This window comes from Canis aureus, chromosome 1 (assembly GCF_053574225.1).
Source record: "Canis aureus isolate CA01 chromosome 1, VMU_Caureus_v.1.0, whole genome shotgun sequence".
NCBI classification, from domain to species: domain Eukaryota; kingdom Metazoa; phylum Chordata; class Mammalia; order Carnivora; family Canidae; genus Canis; species Canis aureus.
The window spans coordinates 879,508-899,700 of NC_135611.1; the positions used below are offsets into that span (position 1 = coordinate 879,508).

The following is a 20,193-nucleotide window of genomic DNA, read 5'->3' on the forward strand; positions in this document are numbered from 1 at the left end:
TTGACTTTCACTTCTACATACATCTATAGTTACATTTAATAATGCTCTTTATTTTTACCATGGATTCAAGTTAATGTAGTGTCCTTTTATTTCAGCCTGAAAGATAGCTTTAATACTTCTTGTAAGGGAGGTCTGCTGGTGGCAGATTCTTCCAGTTTTTGTATGTTTCAGACTATCTCATTTCTTCTTTGTTTTTGAAGGATAGTTTTGCTGGAGATAAAATTCACAGTTGACATTCTCCACCCACGACATTTTAGCCTCTGTGATTTCAGACAGGAAGTCATTCATATTATTGAACGATCCTTTGAACATAACGAATTGTTTTCCTGCTTTTAAGATTCTCTCTTTGGCTTTGGGTCTTGACAGTTTGACTATGATACAGCTAGGTGTGGAACTCATTGAATTTATCTTAATTGTAGTTGGACTTTTGGATATGTAGATTAATCAGATTTGTGAAGTTATGGACATCGTTTCTTCAAATATTCTTTCTGCCTTTTTCTCTCTAGTTAACCATCCAAAGTAAACATTTAAAAAACCTTTCACTGAGGAAGAAATGTTTAATGCTACAGGAGGCAAGTATAGCATCAGCTCCTTTGCTACTTCTTGCTGTGAATGTCAGCCCCGAGAAGCCATCTCACATCAGCAGGTAGATGGGACTGAGCACTCTGAAGGCATGCCACACCCCAGCTGCTTGACTCTCAACAGGTAATATGTTCCTGGGGATGTCTGGTAGCGTGCCACAGAGCTCTGAGGCTCTGTTCATTTCTCTTCATTCTTTTTTTCTTTCTGCTTCTTAGATTGTACAGTCTCAATTTACCCGTCCTCATGTTGGCTGATTCTTTCTTCAGCCAGCCACCTCTGATTGACGTCCCCACTGTCTCCAGAATTCTTCCATCTTGTGAAACCAAAACTCTTATCAATTAAGCAGTAATTTTCCAGCTCCTTGCAACCACTGCCTGCTTTCCATCTCCATGATCAGATGGCTGTAGGAACATCCTACAAGTGGAATCACAGCACATTGATCCTTTCGTGTCTGGCTTGCCTCACTTAGCGTAGTATCCTCCAGTATCACCTCTGTCATTGCAGGTGCCACAGTGTCCCTCCATCTTATGGCTGAATAATGTTCCACTGTATGAATAGATACCATGTTATACTTAGGAGTTCTCTATATATTCTGAATATTATCCCTTTTTATAGGCTTTTACACTCTGTAAATAGTGTCTTCTTTTTTAAAAAAGATTTTATTTCTAATCCAATGATCTTGAGATCATGACCTGAGCCAAAACCAAAATTCAGATGCTTAACCAACTGAGCCACCCAGACGCCCCTCTGTGGCTAGTGTCATCTGATGCACAAAAGGTAGATTTCACTAAGACCAATGTCTGTTTCTTCTTCCTGTGCCTTTGGTGTTGTAGCCAAGAAATCATTGCCAGACCAGGTGTCCTGAAGCTTTTTCCTTAAGTTTTCATCTAAGAATTTTATAGTTCTAAGTCCCACATTTATCCATTTTGAGTGACTTTTGGTAATGGTGTTACATAAGAATCCAATTTCATTGTGATAAAAGCATTTTATTTACAAATATATGTTGGCATGGGCCACTAATCTTATATTTTTATCTCCCCATTACATTAGGTTACACAAGTTTTCTCTAAATGCAATAATTAGCAGGCAAAATTCATGGTCATATAATTCTTGGTGTACTTCTCAGAAATTGATAAAATGAATTGTTCCAAGGATTGGGTAGGAAATCTTCCAGGTCCACTGGTTTCTAGTACTTTGCTTTCAACAGCATTGAAAGTTGCCCTAATCAAATTGTCAGCTAATAGATTATTAAAAATAATTTTAATGATAGACCACTTTATGATTATTTATTTTTGGCATATTACCTGTTGAGTGTCAGGCAGCTGGCGTGTGGCATGCCTTCAGAGTGCTCAGTCCTATCTACCTGCTGACGTGAGACAGCTTCTCAGGGCTGACATTTGAGGCAAGAAGTAGCAAAAAAGACGATGCTGTGCTTGCGTCTTCTGGCATTAAACGCTTTTCATTCAGTGAAAGATGTTTTAAATGTTTATTTTGGATGTTTAATGATTATTTATGAAATCTTGTAACTGTTCTAATCATGATAAAATCATTGTTATGACTCAGGCTAGAATCTTTTATACTGTAAGAAAATCTATGGTTTTTTTGTTTGTTTGTTTGTTTTTACTTTATAGTTTTGGTAAAATACACATATCATCTTAGCTAAGATTTACCATCTTAGCCAGTTTTTGAGCAGTTCAGCAGTTTTAATTTTTTTATTTTATTTTTTTAAGATTTATTTATTTATGATAGACATAGAGAGAGAGATTGAGGCAGAGACACAGGAGGAGGGAGAAGCAGACTCCATGCCAGGAGCCCAATGTGGGACTCGATGTCGGGACTCCAGGATCATGCCCTGGGCCAAAGGCAGGCGCTAAACCGCTGAGCCACCCAGGGATTCCAATTCAGCGGTTTTAGTTACATTCATATTGTTGTGTGTGTGATCCAGGACTCTTTCCATCTTGCAAAATTAAAACTTCATACCCACTGACAATGATGTAGAAATATTCTTCACAATGGCTATGTGAAAAAAAAAAAGTTTAATTCAATTTATCTGTTTTTCTTGCATAGAAGAGTGATAGGGTACTCAAGCATAAATTATCATGATAAAATATTAGGATTAAAACCTCTTGGGGCAATATAATAGAAATGATAGACCAAGCAGAACTCTAAAGGAACCCTGTAGAATTTCTGATGGTTATAAAAGAGCTTGTTTTTCCTGTTTTAAAATGCATGGTGGCAACATCAAATCACTCTGGCATTTAGATTTCATTGACTGTATTAAAAGATCATCTGATAAAATATTTATTTTTAAAAGAAATGTTTACAGTATGCTAGAAATTGTATCCTTTAAAAAACAAGATTTTATTAATTTATTCATGAGAGACACACAGAGAGAGGCAGAGACACAGGCAGAGAAGCAGGCTCCCTATGGGAAGCCCAATGTGGGACTCGATCCCTGGACCCTGGGATCACAACCTGAGCCGAAGGCAGATGCTCAACCACTGAGCCACCAGGCATCTCTAGAAATTATATCCTATTTACTTTGAAATATTTTTTTACTTTGAAATATTTTATTATATTTTATTATGAAAAATGTAGATGCTAGCTTAAAAATGTATTATCCTTTTTATAGTGGTAGTTTTCAAAATTCTTTAGGAGGCATGTGGCATTTGAAGACAACTGCGTTTGTGTAGAGGGATGCCTAGGACAATGCCTGAACCAGCATCAGAGTTGGCTGGAGACCAGCTTGAAAGGTCGGAGACCCCCGCAGGCGTTTGGTCCCCAGGGAAGGTGGCAAGTGATGAGTGCATGTCACTTGCAGGCTGTCCCACGTTTGTCCCTGCAAACCAGCAGGATTCCACAGTGGGGGCTGCTCTGGGGAGACCCAACCCCTCACTCCAAATCAGTTACCACTTCAAAGCTCAGTTCTCACTGAGGAGAGTTTTGAGAAAAGCTCTTATGGCTGGTGCTCTAGGTCAGCGGGCAAGTGAGAGACCATCCACTTCCTTCTCCTTGCACCCCAACCACAGCCATCACGTTTCCCTCAGAAGGACTAAGATCCAAAGAGTAGAGCAACCAGCAGAACAGACACAGTGTTTCAAATCATGTGTCTGATGAGGGAAACAAGCCCATCACAAAAAGACAAAACTATAGGATTGCAGTTGTTTGAAGGAGTTGGAGGTGTCATGGTCCTAGAGCCATGGCAGGAGACGGGGCTGGGGATGGTACTGGGGATGGTGCTGGGGACAGGGCTAGGGACAGGGCCCGGCATCCATTTCTGACGGGACAGACTCAGCTTCACAGGAGGAAACGGCACGTGGACGGTGCGCATGTTCGCACAACGCTGTGAATGTGTTGCTGCCACTGAACTGTACACTTAAGAATGGTTAATACAGTAAATGTTATGTTTTGTGTATTTTGCCACAATAAAAAATAGGGAAAATGCTAACATCCCCTTTCCTATCTCTTTTTGCTAACTTTGGGTTCCATTCAGCATAGGAACCGTGTTTGCCGTCCTTCTGAATTAACAAGGTCAGCCTCATCAGCACCACTCAGACTTGCCTCCTGTCAGGAAGAAGTCTGGATTCATTTTCACTTCAGATCAACACATTAGGACATATTTTGAAGAAAACAACTAGAAGCAGTGAGAAGAAATGAGAGGTTCTTAGACCAAAGACAGGGCAGAAGCTGTGCAGAACAGGCTGGCTTGTGCGACACTTACTCACCACTTGCCAGGGATGTGGCCTGAGTCCTGCAGAGATGGGGGCAGCCGGCATCCCTTCATGGGGGCGCACCGGGGGGCTCTCAGCTGGAATCACCTCCCACCAATGACCTGGGAAAAGAGAGACACTTTCTTGTTTCACTGGACACAGTCCAACTTCCAACTCTCTTTATGTATTTAATGAAAAGAACATGGACACGAGTAAAAACTAATTGCTCCGGAAGTTAGTTTGCCTTAGATAGAGATGGCAGAGATGATGGCTTTTGTTGAAATAGATATTCATGATGTGATGACATAACCAAATCTGAACAAAACCACTTTAAATCTTGTAGGTGTGAACTCTTGAATCTTGAAAGGTTTGCTCACCCTGGGCCAGGAGGTGATGGTGCTCGGGATAAACACTGAGAAGATAATGCAGGAGGGATTTTGGGGTTGCTGTGCGGTGTTCACAGGCCCGGGCTCAGAGGGCGCCTCCTGCTGCGGCAGGGATGAGCAGAGCCTTGGTGAGCTCAGGGCCTTCCTCCCCTTACCCAGTGTGTGGGAGGCCCTGGGGCTTCTGCTTACTCATCCAAGGTGGCTTTTCTCAAACCAGTATTTTGGAACGTCTCACTGTTGTGCGCCTTTAAGTATTTTATCCCTGGGGCAATGCAGGATGGCTGAGGACTTGGTTTTCTTCTGCTTTTTGAAAAGGGAAACGGATCGGGAAACTGGTTCTCAGGGATCTGCAGACTTGGAGATTTGGAGATTGCCTTAAAATCAGAGGTTTCATGTGTTTGGTTCTCAGCCCAGCAGCACCAGCTTCTTCTGGGAACTTGTTGAAAATGCAGATTCTCGGGCTGGTCTCCAGGTCAGCCAAGTCCAGACCTCTGGGGCCTTCAGGTAGCTCTTATGCCCACCCAATTGGAAAGCCACACAGACCCATATGGTCTGAGTTGATTTGCCCTTGACTAATTGACATAACATCTAGATGATGTAATGACTCTTTTAGTATAAACATCAGACGTTTCATTTTTGTGTATTTTGGAACCCCTGTAATTAGTTTTCAGATATGTTGAAGAGCGCTGCATTTGTCCTGCCTGAGGAATAAAGGTCTCTCTTGCCAAGTGAGGAACAGCAAAACTCCAGAAAGCCTTAGGCCAGGCAGGCCGTGTGCCAGGGTCCCAGGATACTTTGGCCTGTGGGAGGTGACCCAGGGTCCTGTCCCAGCAGATAACTCTCGGCCCCGAGCCAGGGACTGTCAGGAAAGATGGGCCTGGGCATTCCCCAGAGCAGACAGAGCGAATACCAGCTTTTTAGGGAGAGAGACCTGCTCTGTGTTTTTGGCCAGCACCCAGGTCTCCCGAGATTTCCGAGGCCTCCTTCTTACCACTTTCCTTACTTCCTTCACTTCTGCTTCCACTTCCCATCCTTTGGAAGGACAGCCCTTTGGTCTTTTTGAAATGCAAATCATATCAAATCAGTTCATCTCATCCACCATCCCTGTAATTAATTTCTTTTTTTTTAAAAGATTTTATTTATTTATTCATGATAGAGAGAGAGAGAGAGAGGCAGAGACACAGGCAGAGGGAGAAGCAGGCTCCATGCTGGGAGCCCGACACGGAACTCGATCCCGGGACTCCAGGATCGCGCCCTGGGCCAAAGGCAGGCACCAAACCGCTGAGCCACTCAGGGATCCCCATTGTAATTAATTTCAACAGGGCTTTTCTTCGACAGCCTGAGCTCTAGCACCCGTCCTGTCCTCAGGATGTGGGTCAGAGGTGACAGAAACAATCTTGCACACTTTTGACTTTGCACAAGCTACCCCCGCTGGTCCCTGGGCCTCACGGAGGATGGCACACACCTGTCATTAAGTGAACAAGCTACTCATTTACACCTTGTCTCTTGTGTTTTAGTTTGGGGCTGAGTTCCGAAGGTTCTCCTTGGACCGGCACAAGCCTGGGAAGTTTGAAGACTTCTACAAGCTGGTCGTGCACACGCACCACATCGCCAACACAGATGTGACCATCGGCTATGCAGATGTGCACGGGGACCTGCTGCCCATCAACAACGATGACAACTTTTGCAAGGCGGTCTCAAGCGCAAACCCTCTGCTCCGGGTCTTCATCCAGAAGCGAGGTACCGGGGCGTGGGGAGCTGCTTGTCAGTGCCATCACACACAGGCCACATCCAGGGACGTCGGGCAGCACAGCACCTTATGGTTCTTTTTTGTAGCCTGTGCTGGTAGATTATAGAAAGTCATGTTGGTTTGGTCAACATTAATTTATTAGAAGGGCTTAAAAATTTTAATGCATTTTCCATCTTAAATAGTGTTGACTTCTGATTTTTAAATACTGAGGAAAAAATAATATTGATACTTTCATATTTTAACTGGAAGCAAGGGGGTCACTGAAAGAAGGGCATTAGCCAGTAACCCAAGAATGAAACTTGTGGTTTCCTGTGTGTGCTTCCCACTGTCTTTAGGATTGGAAAATGATGCTGGCTTTAAATTATAACTTTGGTTAACTTTTCGCTCTGAGGACCTAGCTTTGCTGTAACAGTATCACTTTATGGGAAACAAGCTGTAAGTGAATGGTTGAGAGGGACGGTTGGGTCAAGGGGTCCTTGTGCTGCTCACTTCTCAGCTGCGTTTTACATATGCTTTCTCATCTCTAAACTTGGGAGAATCTTCACATTTCAAAATAACACGCTGAAGGAAGGTACTGCCTGCAGGAGAGGGTTGATGTTGGGCAAATGGTATTTCCTGGTTGACTTGGTCATGCCTGGACCTTCTGTGCCGTAATGAGCACACTGGCTACCCATGGAGGCAGAGCACCCTGGGGGCCCTTGCAGGGTGACTCTGGGGCTCACTGTGTTTGCTGTGGGGGATTCACTGACCAGTCAGGTTGCTGCATGGACACAGTGAGTAGCAGCTGCAACATTTGGGGGACAAGGAGGCCTGGCTCGGGGCCGTGGTGTAGGGCCTGGCGCCTGGTCCTAAAGGCAGGCAGGTGCCACAGTCCCCACTGGGTGTGAGGCCTGATTGAGCACACGGTCCCCACGCCATCCTGAGGAAGTAAGCAGGCCGTGCTGTGAGTGCCCGCTGTTGTGGCGATAGAAGGGGACATGTGGAAAGTAAACTGCAGGAGATCCCTTTCTGACCCGTCCTCTGGCACGAGATCACACAGCTCAGCATCTGCAGGCTGTGCTGAGCCGGGACATCCTGCTGACGGTACCGAGAAGCCAGCACAGCTGTCACTTCCTCACGGGGACTTCGCCTCCCTGCTGGCCCCGGGGCGTGGCCCTGCCTGTCGACCAGTGGTTGCTCCACACCACTCTTCTCCATGAGGCCTGATCTCAGGCCACTGCATCTCGTGACCTCGCGTCCCCTCCACCCAGCTTGTATCCTGTCATTCCACGTCTCTGTGCCATGTGTGTCGCCATCCTCAGAGCTGTCCTGGCATCTGGCCACACTCCACCATCCATTGCTCTGCCCCAGCCATCTGAGGCTGTGCTGTTCGCTCACCTTTCACAGAAAGGCCTCACGGTGGATGTGTGAGCCTCAACTCCTGTCCCCAGGAAGTGAGGGCTCCCTGAGGCTCGGAGCTGAGGTGGAGGCACTGCCGAGGGCACTGTTCCCTGAAGCGCCAGTAGTCGTGACGCCCTGTGCTGCTGACTCCCCGAAGCTGCGGTGGTGCCGGGAGCTCCAGGGTTCGTGTGCCTGCAAGGGGGACAGACACGCTGACTTTCCAGGGCGGCTCACACGCCACTGGCTGGGCCCTGCCTCCTGTTTCATTATTCACTATGCTCAGTTTTCCTGGCTGGCCAGGGTCAAGGTGTCCGCTGACCCCCGCCCTTCTGTCATGTGACAGTGAGGAGCTGGGGGACCTCCATTCCGTCACTGCCTCCGCACCTTCTCGCTGGCTCTGTGGCCAGCAGGTCTGTCATGACCTGCTCTGTATGACAACAGAGCCTCTGCCTCGGGCCCCCATCGCTGGGGAAACTAAGGCTGTATTCTCGCTATCCCCAAGGGACCCTCACTGTACTCACTATGTGTGGTTAGAAGCAGGACAGCTGTGTCTCTGTGGGTGGGGCGAAGCAGGAGCCCCTTGACGGGCTCCATGTTCAGGACAGACCACTCGCTGTGAGGAAGACAGTGTCCCCGTGGGCAGGCTGCTGCTGGGGCCTCCCTGGGAGGCAACACTGAAGTCCCATGTCCTTTCCCACAGCAAGGGTTCTGAGACATCAGTCACGTAATGCTGTATTCATGGCTTCACTATGGCTGCAGTCACTTGTCCTTCACTTAATAACTTCATGAGCCTTGCTGTGGACTTTCAGAGAAAGCTGCCCTCTCCTCCAAAGCCACACAGATGTCACAAGTAAACTTCAAACCAACATCCCTGATGGATAGGGACGTGGAAACTCTTCCCCAAAGCACCAGGATGTGGAGTCCTGTTCTCACAGCGGACCTTGTGTGGAAGGCCACAGACCAGGGGTGGGTGCCCTAGATATGCTGTGGGACAGCTGAAGGGACAGACGCACACACGGGCACCTTGGGGAGGGCGTGAGGTGGGAACCACCGGGAGTGCAGGCTGCTGCCGGGGGGCCCCCCTTCACAGTATGTCCTCTGACGTGCAGAGTCTGTGTCTGTGAAGTGGCTCAAATGTGTTTGTTGCCCAGAATTGATGCTCAGGACCCTTGGTGGCCATTCACAGACATGCTGGCGGCAGAGATACCACTGAGATTGGAAAGGGCACCGCTCCACCTTCCTGCCTCTGCTCTTATGCCAGAAACTCGTGTCCTATCCACACTGTGTAGTGTCATATATGTCATTTTCTTGTGTGTATTCTTTTTTTAAATTGAGGTAAAATCCATATAACATAAAATTTGCCATTGTGCAGTTCAGTAGCATGAACACAATCTCAAGGATGGACGACCGTTTCTCTGTAACACTGAGCACTCTGTCCCATAGACACTAACTCCTCACGCTGCCCTCCCTGCAGCCCTGCCACCTGCCACCCTGCTCTGTATCTGTATGGTTGTGACCCTTCTAAGAAGCTCACATAAGTGGAATCCCACAGTATTTGTCTTTTTGTGACTGGCTTGTTTCACTGAACACAGCGTCCTCAAGGTTCATCCACATTGTATCATATTGCACAATTTCCTTCCTTTTTAAGATTGAATAATACTCTTTTGTGTGGACAGAGCACATTTTGTTCATCATCCATTCATTAGTTAACATAGGGGTTTCTTCCACATTGTAGCTATTGTGAATGATGCTGCTGTGAGCCTGAGACAGATATCTCTTTGAGACTTTCCTTTCAATTCTTTTGGGTATAGACCCTGTAGTATATATATTGCTGCTTCACGTGGTAGTTCAATTTTTAATTTTTTGAGGAACTATCATACTGCCTTCCACAGTGGCTGCACGGGGGTCCAGTTTCTCCACCTCCTCACCAACACCTATTGTTTTCTGAAATTTTTAATCTTTTTTTCCTCAACATGGGGCTTGAACTCACAACTCTGAGATCAAGACCTGAGCTGAGATCAAGAGTTGGACACCTAAGTGACTGAACCACCCAGGTGCCCCTCTGATTTTCAATAGTAGCCATCACAGTGGGTATGAGGTGGGATCTCGTACTTTTGATTCCTAAGTCCCTAATATTTAGCGATGTTGAGTGTATTTTTAGCGCCTAATGGCCACTTGTACAACTTATACATCTTCTCTGGAGAGACATGTGTTCAAGTCCTTTGCCCATTTTTGCACCAGATTCTCTTTGGTTGGTGAGCTTCAGGAGTTCTTTATATTCTGGTGTTAATCCCTTGTCAGATATATGACTTGCAAGTATTTTCTCTCATTCAGTGGGTTGCTTTTTTCTTCTGTAGGTTATGTCTTTTGATGTATTTGTAATTTTTTACAAAGTTAAATTTGTAAATTTTTTTGTTGTTGTTGTTAACTGTGCCTTTGCTGTCATATCCAAGAACTCACTGCCAAATCCAATGTCCTGAGGCCTTTGTCTTAAATATTCTTCCAAGGGTTTTATATTTTTAGGTCTTACATTTAGGTTTTTAGCTTTTATAATTGGCTGTGTTAGTCTTCACTGAGATTTTATTTCTCCCACAGCTTGAAGTTACTGTCTCCTGTCCTCTCCTTACACCTGTTGGACTCCTGGGAGCAGCTCTTGCAGGAAAGGTCCAGTGATCACCAACTTCCACAGCTTTTGTTTTGTTTGTCTGGGAATGTCTTGATTTCTCCCTCACCTTGCAGCACAGTTTAGCTGGATGTAGGATTCTCGGTTGGCAGGTTTTTCTTCTTACAGCACTTTGATCGTATTGGTGTTCTTTGTCTCAGATCCAAAGTTTTTAATGAGAAATCCACAGATAACCTTACTGAAGATCCTTTGGATGTTCTCATGCTGCTTTCATGCTTCTCTCTTTGTTTTTTGGAAGTCTGGTTATAACACATCTCCAAGTGGATCTCTGACTTTATCTGACTTGGAATTTGTTGAGCATCTTGAATTTTATATTCATGTCTTTCTAACAGGAAAGTTTTCAAAACATTCTTCAAATATTCTCTTTGCCCCCTACTCCTTCTCAGACTCCCCCGTGTGTATGCTGGTTCTCTTGATGGTGTCCCACAGATCCCTTAGGCCTGTTTGTTCTTCTCATGTACTTTCTTTTCCATAGCGTTGATCATTTCCATTATCCTGTCTTCAAGTTCTTTGATATTTCTTCTCTCTACTAAAATCTGTTTTGAATCCCTCTAGTGAATTTTTCATATCAGTCACTGTACTTTCAGCTCCAGAATGTCTTTTGGATTTCTTTTCTGGTTTTCTACTTTTTTATTGATATTTCCATTTTGTTCATACTTTTTTCATGATTTTACCCACATTTTCTAATTCTTTGAGCATCTTTTATTTAATATTTTACTTTATTTATTTGGAAGGGAGAGAGAGAGAGAAAGAGGGGGAGAGAGAGAGAGAGAGAATGAATGAGTGGTGAAGAGGGGGAGGGGCAGAGAAAGAAGCAGACCCCCCTGGAACAGAGAGCCTTACCTGGGACTCGATCCCAGGATCATGACCTGAGCTGAAGGCAGACGCTTCACTGACAGAGCCTCCCAGGTGCCCTTCTTAGAGCATCTCTAAGACTGTGGGTTTAATGTCTGATCAGTAGATTTGACATCAGGTCTTTTTTAGGGACAGATTCTGTAGAATTCCCTTTTTCCTTTCAACGGGCCAAACTCTCCTGTGCCTTGTGATTTTTTGGCTAAACACGGCACATTCGAATATCCTGATGCGGTGACTCTGGAAATCAGACTCCCCCACTTCCCCAGGCTTTGCTGTTTTGTTGTCATCTTTCTTTGGATGGTGGCAGACTGTCTCTGTCCCGAGGATCAGCCCAAGGTGAAAACTCAGTGTCTTCTGGGGTCTCCTGTGAGCCTTCTCTTGGGCAGGCACCATCCTTCCTAATTTCCCACGTGTGCAGCTGTTTCTGAATGTCCTAATATATGGCTCCCAAAGGGGAAAAGTGAGAAACCACAGGAGCATCAGGGGGCACCCGCCCTCTCAGTACCATTGCAGTCACACGAGCTGAAGCCAGAGGGGCGATAGCAGTGGCCGCAGCCTCTGTATCTGCACCTGTGTGGTCAGAACAGAGCCTCTGCTCTTGGAAGGACAGAGTCCTTTCTGCCGACCTGGCATCAGCAGGCAGCTCCTGAAACACATGCACAGCTGCCTGCTGCAGGGCTGAGTAGCTGCCCCTGTGCTCCAAGCTAGAATAGACCAAAATTGGCTCCTTATGCTGGACAGTTGCAAGCCTTCAGCAGACTCCACTATCCCAAAATAGTCCTGTCAGCCAGATTCTGCCCCTGCAGTGGTCGCTGGGGTGGGGAGAAAGTCCTGGTGCTCCCTGCACTGCCCTCGTCCCAAAATCCCCCTGTGCTTTTCTTATGATGTGACTGTTGGAAATGACCCCAAGCATAGTGCAGGAGTGCTGTTGAGTTTTCATCAGTGCCAGAAGGATGTGATGTTCTTATGTAGAAAATGCTCAGGATGCCTGGGTGGCTCAGCGGTTTAGCACCTGCCTTCGGCCCAGGGCATGATCCTGGAGACCCGGGATCGAGTCCCACATTGGGCTCCCTGCATGGAGCCTGCTTCTCCCTCTGCCTGTGTCTCTGCCTCTCTCTCTCTCTCTCTGTGTCTCTCATGAATAAATAAATAAAATCTTTTAAAAAAAGAAAAAAGAAAAAGAAAATGCTCTTTGGTGGTGAGTTCAACATTATGAATTGGTAATATATACCAAACACATGTCTTTAAATAGAAACACATAGAGCACAAGGGTTCATATTTGCTCAGTGGAGAAAACATAATTGAAAGGCTTACAGGAACCTAACCCTATACTCTCCCTGGAGCCATGGCTCAGTGTTCAAGGAGACTTTATAGAACGTAACCACCAAGAATAATGATAATCAACTCTGTATGAGAAGTCCAGAATGGGCAAATCCATAGAGACAGAACAGATCATGGTTACTAGAGGGAGAGGGTATTGGTAGGTTGGGGCTTCTTTACTGGACAGTGGAAATATTCTGGAATTCAATAGTGGTGTTTATTACAGGGCTTTGTAAATATACTCATAACCATTGAATTATACTCTTTAAGTGAAAGGATGTTATGGTATTTAAATTATTTTTAATGAATAAATTATATCTTAATACCTCTGATAAATTTTAAAATAGGAGATTTAAATCAGACTGTCCTGTTTCTGAGCCTCAATCCTAGATGATATCTAGGGCTCATCTTTGGCCTTTATTTCCAAAATTCAGCCATTTTCAATAGGTGTGAATACTTACACTTTATAATTAATTTCTTTGGCATCACAACTCAAGACAGTGCTAAGGACCCTCCAATTGGCTCCTGAGGAGTTCTGTTTTGAGTCCATTGATGTGGACTCTGAGGCCTCCTTGTGTGTATATAACACATCACTAGCCTTTTACTTTAACGTTTTGCCCATTAAATAAGTTACAGAATCAAGAATTCACAGCGGGAGACTCTGGACTTGGACCTGGGTCGCACACACTGTCCGTGTTGAGGAACTACTTTCTCTGTCCCCTGTGTGCTCCTGTAGTCCTCCCTAAAGACTCAGGAATGTTTGGAAAGTTGGCCCAAACAAGCAGAGACACTCAGAGTATGTCTATTTTTAGCAGAATAAACAGGAAGTGCAAACACTAACTTTTCACCACTTATCCATCAAATAAACCCCTCAAACACGAGCACTCCCACCCAGCCCTCTTGTTATTTAAGAGATGGGCCTTTCTGCCCCACACCCACCCCCCACCGGCCCCAGCCCAGAACTCAAAATGGAATTCTAGCTGACTTTTAGTAGCTGTTTTGTGGCTCGGATGATTAGCATCTCAGGATGTCACAGGAGGCTTGTGAGGACTTAATTGTGCCACAGGATTTTCAGCACAATTAAAATGTTCTGAAATATTTACCTTTACAGTAAACATAAATACTGCTTATTTCCGTGTGTCTGCTAACTGTGTGATTAATCAGAGGTTGCATGATCGGGGATGGCAGGGAGGTATTTGCTTATGATTTCACTTAAGGATGTTGCTAGAAAAAGTAATTGCAGAATGTTCTTCAAGGTAAACCGTATGTAATCATTGAGAATTTGGTTATACACACTGGTAGAATCTTAAAATATTAGGTATATAAATTCTGCTTATAATCGCTTTTCTCAGATTCTTCATTAAGTACCAAGAAGTGCGTTTGTTTTAGGTTGGGGGCTCACTGTGCAGCAGGAGACACTCAGTGTCTCTGTCTTTCTCCAGACTCTGCCCAGGGTTTGAGGCTGTGTGTATTGAGGCAGCGGAATGTATAGTTTTGCTGAATTAACCTTGTCTATGTCCTTGTGCTTGTAGGAGCAGATGTAACACCCCCCCTGCTGGCTCTTCTGACACATTTGCCTCTTTAATTGCCACTGATTCCTGAAAGTTTGCATGTTTGGAGAATTTCTTTTTTTTTTTAATAATTGAAAGAAAGGGCAAACAGTCTCCCACTGCTCCATCGTGGGAACATGCAGAAAACAAAATGCCTGAAGCCCACATTCACCCCTGGAGTGGGAGTGGATAGGGGGAGAGAATGTGCTGATATAGCTCATTAAAAAGAAAACAAAGCCAGAGCCACCCACCATCCAGAAGAATCCAGGGGCTGGTCCTGGAAAGGCTGGCCATCTGTGCAGATGGTCGGAAGCCACGAGGTCATCGGCATCTTCCGGCCAGCATGGCACACCTGTGCACCCGCTCTGCCCCTGCCCTCAGCTGACCTGTGTGAGGGAGGGAGGAACCCCCATCCCAGCAAACACCTTGTACAGGAATGGTGAGATGGAATTGGAATCTACTCTTTTCTTGTTTTCTAGTGTTATTTACTTTTACATATTCAAGCCCATGGTATGTTTATGATTTGGACTCATGCTTTTTAAAGCCCCAATATATCATAAGCATATCCTGTCATTAAACTCTTTGTAAGACTTTATTTAAAAAGTCTTTTCTGCCTGTAACATATTTGTAAAAGAAAATTCAAACAATGTGGAAATAAACAACTCCATCACCCCAAGGTAACCACATTAGCATTTTGGTGAGCCCTTTCCTGACGGCTTGGTATAGGTAAATTAGTTGGACATAGTTTTATAGTAATAGGGTCATAATACACATACTTTTAAATTAATTTTTAGACATTGTTTTAAGCTGGCATTGTATTTTTTACTTTTTGTAGATGTATGTAGATACACACCATCCTTTTAACAGGAGATATCAGTTATAAATATAAAAAATGTAACCAACCTCTTATTTTCTATTTCAACTGTTCCAACTTTTTATTCGTAGAAACTGTGTGGTACATTTTTACATATGTGTCAGGTTATCTTTGGGGTAAGTTAGCAGAGATGTCTTGCTAGGTGTGTACTTTGAACTAAGATACATACTTCCAGTGGTCTTCTTTTTAGCAGGGCATTTGAATGATATTTGGATGGAATCATTCTGAACACATCGTTGAAGATTGTCCTTGTGTGGCATGAACACTCATCTACCCTCTTGAAGGCCAGTGAGGGTCTGGCCTAAGTGTAGGCTGTAGGCTGCTCGCCTGTTAAGACAGCACCCAGCTTGGGACTCTGCAAGTCTGGGCCCTCAGCTAGGACCCTCTGGGGCTGTTATCCTACTATACCTGGTATCAGATGTCCTGCAATTTAGGGAGCTCCTCTTAGCCTGGCCTTCCTGGTGGGAGCTGCAAACCGTGGCTGATACGCAGACCCACTGTTCCTGCTGAAGCCTCTGTGGAGGCCAGAGTGGTTTGTCTGGAGGTGACCATCCCACTTGTTTCCTTTCCATCATGTCACAGTGGCTGGTCATTGGATAATTAACATGTTTATTTAAGCCAGTTGTCAGAGAGGAGGAGCTCAAGGATGTCCCGTTTGAAGGGGAAAGGCCAAGCATGGAAGCACAGCGTGGGGCTTTCTTTTCATGTTTAAGCTGACGATCCTGAGCCAACTGACTGGTTATCAAGCTGTCTGTGTTAGCAGGATTTCTCTTTGAAAAAAAATCTTTTTAAACAAAAAGAGCATACTCCTCAGATACTATAACAGGGCTGTGTTTCTGTTACCAGGGTGTGTTAGGGTTCTGTGCCTTCACTTATTTTTAGAAGAAAGGTATTCTTTGGCCCTTCCGATGGCCTGCCTGGTAAGCCCTATGCCCTGCACTCACAGCCTCCTCCGTGTGCCTGTCTGGAAGCTGCCAGAGCTGGGCACTCAGGCACCTCCCATGGGAGGTGGAGGCCTGGAGCCCAGCCGATCACGCAAGCCTGCACACTAGTCATCCCTCCCTGGGTTTACTAGATCTCGCACTTTCCTCAAACAGCGTGGGAGCAAACTGGATACTCTTCCCACCATCTGAGTGCAGGTGTCTACTACGGGCGCAGGGGTTGTTTGGTATTGGAGAGCCATGGGAAAGGTCAGCAGGGCCTCCGTGGGACCCGACAGACATGTTGCTGCAGGTGGCAGGTTATGGGAAGCCTGCTGAGCTGCCTTCTCTGAAGCCTGGTGATAAGTACACACGCCTGAATGTCCTGGACCACATGCTCTGTGAAGCAGAAGTGTCTTTGTAAGTATCTCTCATGGACAGGACGCTGGGTTCAGTTAGGACCTACTTGTCTGGGTTGGATGGAGTTGAAACCTGATGTACTATTGAATTAAACTCTGCAAGGGGGATCCCTGGGTGGTGCAGCGATTTGGCGCCTGCCTTTGGCCCAGGGCGCGATCCTGGAGACCCGGGATCGAATCCCACGTCAGGCTCCCAGTGCATGGAGCCTGCTTCTCCCTCTGCCTGTGTCTCTGCCTCTCTCTCTCTCACTGTGTGCCTATCATGAATAAATAAAAAAATTAAAAAAAAAAAAAAACTCTGCAAGAACGAGGAATGCCAGCCCCTTGGGCCTTTGTAAGCAAGGGGTTAACTTTGAACTATTCTGGCCATTTCTGGGGATGGGCAGCCACAGGTGTGAGCACAGAAATTTTGGAGGGATGATCTGGCCTTGCGTACCTTCTGAAAGTCAGGTCTTTGCCATTCCCCTTTGACCTGGGTGATGGTCCGAGGGAGGTCAGCCACCACTGACTTTGCACCATACATTGTAGGACCCTCCACTGCAGATTCAGCTTCTCTGATGTCACTCGTGATGGTGACAGAATTACCAGCTCTTGGCTAATTTCTTCGTTTAGCTCAACTGCTATACTAATAGGCTCATCCCAGTTTGTGAGGCTGTGCCACTGCTCCTCCAGTTAGCAGCCCTGTAAGCACCCAGCACTTAGACAGTCACAGGTCACTTAGGGTCTTCTGCCCTCAGGGCTCTGCAACCCCACATCCTGCCCAGGAGCACAGTGACCACCCCAGTGAGTGTGCTGTGGGAGCCCCGGGATGGGGAATGGAAAGCCTGGCTTCTTCAGGATGTGGAGCCAGGCCAACTGAAGAGTGTGTGAAGTCACAGGAGATCACAAGGTTTTGGGGGGCTCAGTCCAGGAGAGCCAGGCTGAAGCAAGCACTGGAGAGATGGTGAGATGGCACCAAGGAGCTCCGCAGAGCGGAACTCCCTGGTGCTGTGTCCCTGCCTGCACACAGTAGGTGTGCACTGCGGAGCTGGGGACCAGATGCTGGCAGACGACACCGCTGGCCAAGAGACCACACAGGACGGGCGGACAGGAAGACAGGACACGTAGGAGAAGCAACCAAAGGATCGTACGGGCTCTGTGACCACTTGCATGTCTCATGGGTGTCTGTACGCAGATTACCCTGAGTTGAGATGTTTCTTGGCCTGTTTATGAAGCAGCTGGCTGAAACATCTGTGTAAGTGAGAACTAGTTGGTGGGTATTAACGTCACGGTGTTTTCTCTGAAGCATTCTGCATTTGAAGCATCTTTGCTAGACAGAGGCACCAGCATGCTGGACCCGGTGAGGCTCTTCCCTAAGCCTGAGGCCCCCAAATCTACACCTGAGTCATGCTCTTAGGGTAATTAGGCTGAGTATGCTACTTACGGTATGATTACTGGTCATTTTGAACCTGATCAGATGCCATTCTATTTGGAGAAACATCTTTTTAGGAAGGAATGAGGTTGCTGGAGAGAACGTGCAGTTACTGACGGCCCTGGAGGGCCCATGAGGAAGAGGCTGGACCCTGGGTGCAGCTCCCATGGAGCACACCAGCTGGACCGCTCCAGGGAGAGGCTCCACCCACTCTGGGGACCGTGTCTTTCTAAAAGGTGTTCTCACTCCAGAGGGCAGCAGTGCAGGCCAGCAGGCAGTGTCGGGGGCCCCCACTCCAGCCAAGGATTCACCAGGAAGACTGCCAGCAGCCAGGCAGGACAGGCGATGCTCTGCTGTAGAAATGATCTTCAGAGCCCTGAACAAAGTCGTGGTGGTGCCCCCACCATCCTAGGCCCCTGGACTCACAGGCCCTGGAGAGGGTCACCTGCTCGTCTGTCGCTTCCTTCCTTCCTAAGCACAGGCCTGTTGCCCACTGGCGGCACTGTTGTGCCAGCGCTGCCCACTTCCACGTGTCTCTGTGACTCCCCTGGACAGGCTATACTGGGCAGGACACACACACACACACACACACACACACACACACACACGAATGATTTACCTGCGCTTATGTGGAGTCCAGAGATATAAAAATTTCCACTGTGAACTTTTCTCTCCCAGAAGCATAAGCAAGACTTGGATTTCCTCCTGCACAGTGGTTTGTCTTCCTGTTTTTGCCCGGTATCTCTACTTTCCACCCTGTCCTGTGGGAAAATGATTCAGCACAGAGGCCAGCAGCCACAGCACGTCCCTGGCACCCCAGGTCTCCAAGCCCTGGGCCATTCTGAGGCATTCAACACGTGCAGACAGATCAGGGACGAGGCAGATGGTGGGCCAAGGAGCAGGTGCAGGATGGGCCCCTTTGGGCTGCCCAGCCCGCGCCTGCCTCCTGCCTCCTGCCAGCTGGGGAGTGCTGTGCATTGGAAAGGGTGGTGTTACCACAGTGTGTACTGAACAACAATAAAGGCTAATCTAATTTTTTTTATTGTGGAAAAACATCCATAACACAAAATTCATCATTTTAACCACATTTGAGTGTACAGCTCGGTGAAGTGAAGGACGTTCAAGGTATTGTGCGGTCAGCACCCATCTCCCGAACTTTCCATCCTCCCAAGGGAAACACTACCTGTTGAACCTTGTGTGTCGGGTGAGTCCAGACGGAGCTCTGCTTGCACATGTTCCTGTTGCACATCGTGTGTGTCTCACGTCTATCATCTTGTTAAATATTTCAGATCCAAGGGTGAGGAAGCGTACTTGTGCAGAAGCTGATGGGGTCCCCACACCCCCGCAGAGGACTGGGCCTTCCCAGGGGGCAGTGACCGTGGCTGGCCCTGCTCCCTCTGGTTGCTCACGCCTGGGGCCCCGCACTGACCACAGCGGCACCCAGGGCTGGCATCCTGGACCTTAGATTGCAGGTTGTGAGTCTCCAGCTGAGTCACCCCAGGAAAGAGCGCCTCCCAGACCCTCTGGACGTATCAGGGCATCAGCGATGACTCAGAACAGTGGGTCACCACACCCTTGTCCTCTACCTGCTTGGGGCCTTATATGTTGTAAAGAGCCTGGGTTGGGAAGTGAGTTGTGTTGTGATGGCAGCCTCTGTGCTGCCTTTCTATGCTAGGGCAGGAGGCCCCGAGGGCTCCGGGGCTCCACCAACAGTGTGGCAGATGTGCTTCCCTCTGGACATTTCTCCTTCCACCTCCCAGATGCGAGTAGGCATCGTGACAGCCCTGCCCCTCAGCTCCCTCCCCGTGGCTGTGCTGACTGAGGATCAGGGCCGGTAGCCATCCTTGCCTGCATCCTGCCTGCATCCCTGGGCATCACTGAGCTGCCGCACGGGGCCCATGGCACAGCACACCTTTCCGTGTGTCAGAAGGGTCTGCCCTGCCCTCAGCCTTGACCCACCCTGCACTTCCCTGTGTGACCCGAGCAGAGAGGTCATGCTGCTGGCCTGTGCTCCCTGCCCTGGTGTGTTACATGCAGAGTGCTCTCTCGCCATTGACCCAGGCACCTCCCAGGACATTCCAGCTTCCCCTAGTGATGGGTCAGGGGTTCCTTGTCCTGAAGCGGGCATTTCGCTGGCAGGGCAGAGTCAGAGAGCTTTGACCAACGTTAGGAATCGGGGTTCGTTAGCTTGAAGAGGTAGATGGCTCCTGCAGGTCCCCCCACCATTGCCACGTGTGCAGACACGGGGATTCAGCCGACACCGATAGAGCCGCCTGCCCCTCAGAGTCACAGGAGTGAACTTGCTGCAAATGTAGGGTTGTGAGCTCCTGCCCCGAGGTGAGGACACAGACCT

At 47.2% G+C, this 20,193-nt stretch overlaps 1 protein-coding gene across 1 annotated transcript in view; it reads left to right on the forward strand.

Moving 5' to 3' along the window:
• The window catches only part of PARD6G (par-6 family cell polarity regulator gamma), an 80,984-nt gene that overhangs the window by 17,352 nt on the left and 43,439 nt on the right, over window positions 1-20,193 (forward strand). The window contains exon 2 of the mRNA XM_077870257.1: window positions 6,196-6,418. Coding sequence (XP_077726383.1) covers window positions 6,196-6,418 — 223 coding nt within the window. The remainder of the gene's footprint in view (window positions 1-6,195; window positions 6,419-20,193) is intronic.